At 41.2% G+C, this 8,894-nt stretch overlaps 1 protein-coding gene across 4 annotated transcripts in view; it reads left to right on the top strand.

The window, feature by feature from the left end:
- Window positions 1-917: 917 nt before the first annotated feature.
- ATP11B (ATPase phospholipid transporting 11B (putative)) overlaps window positions 918-8,894 on the top strand; it is a 97,999-nt gene continuing 90,022 nt past the window's right edge. For all 4 annotated transcript variants that reach the window (XM_087725186.1, XM_087725187.1, XM_087725185.1 and 1 more), the window contains exon 1: window positions 918-1,260. In XM_087725186.1, coding sequence (XP_087581312.1) covers window positions 1,234-1,260 — 27 coding nt within the window. In that variant the 5' untranslated portion in view covers window positions 918-1,233. The remainder of the gene's footprint in view (window positions 1,261-8,894) is intronic.

The following is an 8,894-nucleotide window of genomic DNA, read 5'->3' as shown; positions in this document are numbered from 1 at the left end:
TCGCTTCTCATCCCAGAAGCTTCTTCAGCTCTGAGAGGATAGCAGGGAATGGAAGGATTTATACTCCTTGCAGACAGCTGGTCATTTGCATCCTTTTAGAGGGTCCTTGAAGCCTTTGCAGGTTTATCTCCTCAGGATCATCAGAGTAAACACTCCTGATTCCTATAGTCTGCAATTTTTCCTCTGGAAATCCATTCCTACTCCCACACCATTCAAAGGGTGTTGATCCCAAGCTGAATAGCAAAGAGGATGCCCTCTGAAAGGATGCGGATGACCAGCTGTCTGCAAGGAATATAAATCCTTCCATTCCCTACTGTCCTGTCAAAGCTGATGAAGCTTCTTTGGATGAGAAGCAAAACCTCTTCAAAAGGAAAAAAAAACAAGGAAGTCGTTGCCTCCTGAAAAAGCACCTTTGGGGACAACCATGCCCTGGATGACTGAGAATCTCTACAGAATTAAAGGAAGAGGTAAATATTTCCTTAGCAGATTCCCCCTCCTTCTTCAATTACTTCAATCACCAGCGAGAAAAGTGGTACGTTCCACCACCACCCCCAAATATTCCCCCACTTACGCTCCCCCAACCCCAAGGAGGGAAAAAAGAGCATCCTCGCGCTCCTCAAAAAGACTCTCCCGCCCTCCCGCTCTGCCACGTGCAACTCTCCGTCTTCCCCCCCCACTTCCCTCTTTTCTCACATCTCGCCCCACCCCTCGCCGGCTCCTCCCACCTCCATTCCAGGGACGCTTCTCATTGGCGGGTTGGAGCTCCTCTCTTCTTTCCCTCCCCCGCACCACCCCGTTATCTTCCCCGCCCTTCCGTCACTTCCTGACGCGCGGGAGGGAGGGGGCAGGAGGGAAGGGGGCGGGGGGAGGGAGGGAGGGAGGGAAGGGGGCCGGCCCTCGCTGACAGACCGGGGTCGGGCGGGAGAGGCGAAGCGGGCGGGAGGCTGCATGATGGCGGGTGCCCGTCGTCCGCTCCGAGTTTCCTTGTGGCGGCGTCCGCTGCAGTCTCCGCTAGCGGACGGGCTTCCGCGTCGCCGCTGAAAGGGAAAGAGAGCTCGGCCTCCGCGCGGATGGGGAGCGGCGGTTGCGAAAGAGGGCGGCGGCCTCCTCCTCCTCCTCAGCAACAGCAGCAGCAGCAGCGCCGGTCTCTCTGACGGGGCGCCTTTCTTCTCGGGAGGGAAAAGAAACTCGCAGGCTGGGAGCCGCCAACCCGCCCGCCCGCCGGACGAGGGGATGTTGCGCTGGATCCGGCAGCAGCTGGTAGGTGGAGCGGGGAGCGCTGAGGCGGCCTTCCAAGAGCCGAGAAGGGGCCCGCTGGTGGAGGGGGCGGCTGGGTGGAAAGGTCGCTCTTCTTCAACTTTCCTCGGAGGCCTCAGTCCTCTGAGGGAAGCCCCCACGAGGGTTCCCCACGGGGCAGCTTTGGACTCCCGCGCTTTTGTTCTCAGCAGCTACTCGGCCCCGCAAGTGTCAGAAACACGCCCCGAAGACGAGTGGAGAGGCCCCGCAGCGGACTTCGCTCCCCTCCTTTTTTTCAATAATAATACATAAATAAATAAATGTAATAATAACGATAATATAACAATAATATAAAAAATAAACATTTTTTTGAATGTTCGGTTGACTGAGTTTCGTGAGTTTCTAGCTGTGGCAAGAAAGGTGGTAAAAATCCTGAACGGCGTCTTATTATTATTATGTACTTTATTCACGAAACATGAAACTCAAGTCAACTGAACATTCAAAAATGCATCACAAATACCATCGTGCTTAATGGTTGCTGTCGAGGTCCTAGGTACCAACCAAGTGCCTTCTTAAAATATACAATGTTCCATTTATTATTTATAATTATTTATTTATTAGTATTATTATTTAATTTATTTCACCCCGACCCACGTGCTCTGGGCTAAGCAAAGAAGAGCTGCCTTGGCTCCCCCCAACCCACCCACCCCCCAAAAAAGTCCCTTGTGGCAGGAGGTTTTGGATTCAGGGCTCTTTTGACTGGGATTTTTGCAATTTCCTCTTTGGGTTGTAGCTGCCCTGTGTAAAAAGATAGTCCTCAACTTACAAAAGTTTATTTAGCGACCATTTGAAGTTGCAACAGCACTGGGGGTGTGTGTGTGACTTTTATCACCGGTTTTCAACCCTGATGAGCATGGCATCGTATCCAGGATGTCCATTTATTTATTTTATTTATTTGGTTTGTCAAACATGTACGAGACAACAGGTATAAGTATAAACGTGATCATGAACACAGGAAATGAATACAAATAAATGGGGACAGTAGGACAGGGACGGTAGGCACGCTGGTGGGCTTATGTACGCAATAAGCAATATTCAGATGCTTGGCAACCAATTCATAGTTATGATGGTTGCAGTCAGTGTCCCGGGGTTGTGTGATCCCCTCCTGATGAGCAAAGTCAATGCGGAGATTCCAGATTCACTTAACAATTGTGTTAATTAACAATAGCTGTGATTCACTTGACAGCTGTTGCAAGAAAGGTGGTAAAATGAGGAAAACTCGCTTAATAAAAACTGTCTTGGCAACAGAAATGTTGGGCTCAATTGTGGTTGTAAATCGAGGACTTCCTGTAATTTTAAATCCAAACCACTTTTTTTTTTTTTTGGTACTGTTTTAGAGGTGGCAGGTGAGTGAAAGAGGTTTGTGCTGATAATTACCAGAAAGTTATGTTGGGAGCAGCTGGGTTTCTGGGAGGAGAAGGAAGTTGCCAAGCTGTGGCCAGCTGAGACCTTTGCTTGTTCAAGGTGTTTTTCCAAAGTGCGGTGGATTTGCAGTGCCATTATCTCAGAATGGGTGCTCTTCGTTTTTCCACTTCTTTCATTGAGGTTAGCACAACATCTATGATTTCTGGGCTTTGTTGTGGTTCTCCCCCCCCCCCCCAATGTTAGCATTAAAATTAAGATCTGTTCTAGCCCTCTGCCTGTAATAATTAACAATGTTGATTTACTTTAAAATCCTGAATGGTGTCGTTTCAAGGCATAGTAGAGCTACGATTTGTTATGAAGCAGCACATCTCTTTCGGAATGAAGGTGGGCGGATCTGCCGGGAAAAAATATAATCATTTCCTCTTGGCTGTTTCTTTCTGAAGAGGCAGAATGTTATTTGCTTTATCTTTGGCTTTAACTCCCAGCTCCATCTCACTTCCTAACACTTAGAAAACATTTAGACAAATAAGATGTGGTTCAAAATTCAACCACATCCTTCCTGCATTTCAGAACAAATGTTAATAAAACGATTTGGGGCAAGGTTTGTTTTTTCCAGATATTCGTACATGCTGGTGACAGTTTTATAACACAAAATACAGTAAATGAGAGCATAAATCTGGACCCTCCCTTAAGTAAAAGTAGATATTCCTTGATATTAATTGTATCCCCCCCCCCCAAGACTATCTTGTGTCTGTGAACTAAAAATTATTTGCCAGCTAATGGGGGAAAATATTAAAATTCCCTCCAGCATTCAAAAGAAGCAGTAGTGATAACAAATTGATCAATTTAAATTGTTAATTTAGTAAATATGAAATATAACCAATATAAACCAAAGCTCTTGGGAAGTGGGGTGGTCATCCTCTGCATTTTTTTAAAAAGTGGGAAAGGGTCCTGAGAGAAGAAAGTTTAACAAACACTCATTTAGATCATCCATAAAATGAGCAATACAATTTAATAATGCATCAGGTATAAACAACTACAACAAAACAAACAAAAATGCTTCAAATAACTGGAGATCTATCTAATCAGTTTTAATAGCTTGTTCATTGTCACCTGATTATATTTACAACAGTGTAGTATGTGGTTTGGTTTTCATAGCAGGATTGAACCTCCTTATATAACCTGCTCAGAAAAGGTTCATTATAGATAAATGAAAAAAATAATACACCTCTAAATGGCATTTAGTGATTCAACATCCCCTGGAATATTATTAGCAATAATCAAGAGTCATTTTCACAAATTGGCTCTAGAGCAGTGGTTCTCAACCTGTGGGTCGGGACCCCTTTGGGGGTCGAACGACCCTTTCACAGGGGTCATCTAAGACTATTGGAAAACACATTTTTGAAAAAATATGGAAAACATAAAATAATTTTATGGTTGGGGGTCACCACAACATGAGGAACTGTATTAAAATGGTCGTGGCATTAGGAAGGTTGAGACTCACTGCTCTAGAATATTTCGTTTGAAATGCAGCTAGCATTAATTTTTCTTGACAGCATATGTTGCTTTGATATTGAAGCAAACTGGTTTTGGTATATATAATACAGTTTATCATACCTAGGGGGCAAAGGCTTTCTTTCCCCGTGGGGCTTGGTAATTTACTTCGTACATTGTAGGAGACAGCCTTAGATTAAATTGTTTTCACTGTTTGATTAGAGCTGAATAATGGTTGTGACTATTTGTATTTCGTCTTCCATATATGCTAATTACATTTGCTGATAGGATTTAACACTTGATAGCTCCCTAATACAATAATCCGAAAGTTTCCCAGAAGGGTCAGACAAAAATGACAACATAGGAAATGTGCTGGGTATACAGCTTCCTCAGTCTGATGCTCTCCAGATTGGTAGAGATCCTGAATTTGCAGTTAGCTGAATGGTCTGAACATTTATAGTCCCATCATTTTTAAAGAGGCTGAGGAAGACAATTTAGTCTAATCTTAGGTGTTTGCTATATCGCTGCATTATTCACTTGGTTTTTGTTTTGTTTTTCTCATTAGTTGTGATCACAACAATAATTCATGAGATGATGTAATTTTTATAAAATGCATTTTTTACTCATTTTTTACAGCATTTTCTGGCAGCGCAACCTCTCCAGATAAAGGAGAGATCGTGAGAACATCCATTTGTACTCCAGATAGTTGCTCCTTTTGAGGTCAACTGTAGGAACTGAGGTTTTTGAGGTTGCCTCATGAAAGAAACAGTTGAGAGTCTAGGGTCTTGATGGCGAACCTATGGCACACGTGCCACAGATGGCACACGGAGCCATTTGTCCGGGCATGGGAGGTGTTGCCTTCTTTTGAGGCCATTTTTTTGTCCTCCAGAGGTTTCCTTGAAGCCTCCGGAGCATGAAAAACTGGCCCTAAGGCAAACTGGAAGTTCGGGAATGTACTTCTGGTTTGCTCATAGGGTCGGTTTTAGCCTCCAGGAGCCTTCCCTGAAGTCTGTGGAGGGCAAAAAACGACCTTACGAGCAACTCAGAAGTCACTTCCAGTTTGCTCGTAGGGCCAGTTTTAGCCCTCCAGAGTGTTCAGCGGTCTTCCAGAGGCTTCCCTGAATGCTGTGGAGGGTAAAAAATGACCCTACACTCCACTTTGCTTGTAGGGCCATTTTGTGCCCCCCGGAGCCTTCAGGGAAGCCTCTGGAAGGCCCCTGAAAGCTCTGGAGGATGAAAAATGGGACTACAGACCAACCGTCACTTCCTGTTTGCTTGTAGAGTCATTTTTTGCCCTCCACAGCCTTCAGGGAAGTCCCCTGAGGCTCCATAGGGCTAAAACCGGCCCTATGAGCAAACCAGAAGTCAGTACCTGAACTTCCGGTTTGCCCAAAGGGCTGGTTTTTCACGCTCCGGGGGCTTTATGGAAGCTCCTGAAGCCTCTGTGGGGGTGGGAGGGGTGCTTTGCCCTCCCCAGGGTCCTATAAAGCCTCTGGAGCCTAGGGAGGTCAAAAAAGCACGCCAAAGATGGGGGGAGCACTAGACGTGCGTGCATGCACACTGGACATGCCCACATGCACACTTGGGTAATGCGCATAGCATTATGGGTGTGGCATGCCCACACATGACCCCCCTGCGCTCCCCCCACTTTTGGCACACAAGCCAAAAAAGGTTCGCCATCACTGATCTAGGGACTCCACCAAGCTCACAAGCACAATTTAGCCTTATGGACATAAAGTTCTGCCAAATGTAATTCTTAAATCACTTTTGAAAATTGCTTTTTAGCTACTTTCCAACTATTAATCTTTCAATTGACAAGCCTAATAACATGCATTGGGTGAGGTATCTTTAATCCTTAACAAAAAATATTCAAAAAAGTATAATAACATTAGAAAATGTTTTTGGAATTAGCTTGCAAAAGAGATTGGAATGTTGATTTTTGAAAGTTTTAAATAGACTAGGGTCCATATATATTTGAAATAAGATTTTGAAATTGATTGTGGGAATCCTTTCCTGTGGGATAAGGCCATTTTACATCCTTTAAAGAAAACATGATAGAATGAGAATTTGGACATTGGACTCTAGAGGGAGTTAGAGGCAACTAAACACTATAATTAAAGGAGAACATTTAAATTTGACTTATTTGTACAGAATGAAGCAAAATAACACTGAGATGTTTGATATGTGAAATTATTTGCAAGCAATGGTTCCAGAAGTTAATCTTAGAAGTATCTGCCATTATAGATAGATGGCTTTTAAGACATGTTGTGGAAGAGGAGCAGGTTTTGCCCGACAGGGCTGGGACTGATCTGAAAGTGGATTTGAACATGCCGGGCTGCAAGACTGACATGGAAAAAGATGCTTCCTTGGATATACAAATGAAACCAGCTGATGTCTTAATAACTGAAAGGAATGTACAAGTTGCAAACCATTAAGACTCTTTATAGTAGATCTACAAAAGAGATCTTTTAAAGGTCTGAAGGATTTAGTGAGGGGAACAAAGAAAAAAAATGAAAACAAGCTCCAAGATATTATTTGAAGGGATTAAGGATCAAAAATTTAAAGGAAGGAATATAAAGTGGATTTATTTGATCAAGATTAAAGCAGTTATATTGTGATTTCTGGCTTCCTTTAGTAGACTTTTGCTGATTAGGACTGAATGATGAGGTTATAAGAATCAGTTTATAGACAAAAATGAGATTTTTGGTTGTGTTTTAAGATAAGATCATAAGTTTAAAAAAATTGATAGCTATGACAGAAGAGGACTCATATATATTTCCCTTTGCTACATTTTTAATTCTATGTTTTGCACTATTTTTTTGTAGTTTCTACTAGTTTTATATGCCTATCTTTAATAAAATTATTTTTTTAAAGGAAGTATGGTGTTAAGATAGGTGTATTTAGAATGGTTACGTGCTGTCCAGGGTGTTCTTTCTTTATAGCAATGTCACCATTGTATTGAATTTTTTTTCAAGGATTGGTTATCTTTAAACACTTTGTTTTTTAATACTAGGCAGGCTATCATGCTGTAGTTCTAGTGAAATCACTATGAACCGAGATTAAATTTACAACAATTAGTGTAACATGGTTGAGTTGATAACTAATGGGACTTTACTCCCATCTAAGTATTAACCTAGAACAATCCTGCTTAAGGTTTTTTTTTCAAGATTAGCTAAGGTCAGCCAGGTGCTAGCTGCTACTTAAAGCAAGTAAACCTTTTAGTTCTAGCAAATCCTAGCAATGTTTGGAGACCAAACACTAAATGCCAAATAGTTTCTTATAACTGAATGGGAAAAAAAGTCAAAAGATTTATACAATCTGAAGAGAATCCAGAATGGAAAGATATCAAGTATTCTAGAAATATCAGGCTATGGTAACTCACTGCAGCCAAGATCTGTTCCATTGCGCACACCCCACCCCAACCTACAGTTCTGGCACCAGTACTATTTCAATGACTTGTGTTTAATCTCAGGCCCTGTGAGTCTGCCAGAGAGAGGTTGTCTCAAAGAAAAGTATCAGCACTGTGCATCCTCAAGCTGTGCCTTCTTTTATATTATGTTGCTGGGTCACTGATGTATTTTATATTTATATATTGTATGTTTATTGTTGTATCGTTGGGAGAGGTTATTTTTGTTTTTCATACTGTACACCCAGTCTGTTTGAGGTGGGTGGCCTTATAAATTTTGTTAATATATCCTTCAATATTTTTGTCAGCACAGTATAGCTCTATTTGGATTTTGCACACAATAGGTTAAATCCAAAATTTAACAATAACAAGAGTTGCCAAGAATAAGGAAGTTTTGCATTTTTTATAATAAGCAAATCAGCAGGAAGGAACAAATGGTTTTATTATTAAATTTTATGTTTGCCCATTTCACTGCCAAGTGACTTTAGTCTCTAAACTAATTTTTCTTTCCTCCAAATTCAGTTATCCAGTACTTTTTTCAATAGCAAATTCAGATGGACCAAATGAACTCAGAACTTAAAAACTGTTTATTCCTTTTTGCCTATGTCCAAACCTGTTTTTATTTTGGCTAGAATTGTTCCTTGGCCTTATTGCCGATATCATTTTCTCTGTATACAAATCATTTTTCTGTCATTCATATTTTTGCAGCAGTCACTCTTACATATATTACATATATTTTTTCCACTTACCACTCTAGTAAGTATTCTTTTCCATGTTCCTCATTAGCGTAACTATGAACACTTATGTGGTAACAATTCTTTTCACTTTCTTTTAGATAGCTTTTACTTCCTGTTTCCATATGTCCGCTTAACATTCATGCTGTTCTCAGATTAATCTATTAATACTTCCTCAAATGGGAATAATGTTTACTTTTCATCCAGTCTTTCTGCTTTTACTCTCATTTCTTTTAATTTAATTTAATTTTAATTCCATATCCATATTCACTGAAGAGTCACTCCCGACTGTACTAAATAATGATTTGTCAGGACTCTCCATCATTTTTATATCCTCTAATCCTAACAACCCGTTCTTACAAATAGTGAAAAAATCATGCTTTCCTTGTTTAAATATAAATAAACCATATTTGAAACAGATTTCTCTTTAAAAAGTCACCACTTTGATTCATGCTTGTTCCTGATTATGTTCAACTCCACATGATCAACTCATCTTCCTAGAGTTATATTGCATTCTTTTCTCTTATTTTCATGGACATACCACATATCTGCTTACATTTTATTGGTTAATGTATGTGCTTTTACTATTTACTCCTTCC

The sequence above is a fragment of the Thamnophis sirtalis genome, unplaced genomic scaffold (assembly GCF_051295495.1).
Source record: "Thamnophis sirtalis isolate CommonGarterSnake01/CBP01778 unplaced genomic scaffold, rThaSir2_p1.2 scaffold_11, whole genome shotgun sequence".
In the NCBI taxonomy this organism is placed as follows: Eukaryota; Metazoa; Chordata; class Lepidosauria; order Squamata; family Natricidae; genus Thamnophis; species Thamnophis sirtalis.
The sequence above is the reverse complement of the archived record's forward strand: the minus strand, read 5'-3'. Positions and strand labels throughout refer to the sequence as shown.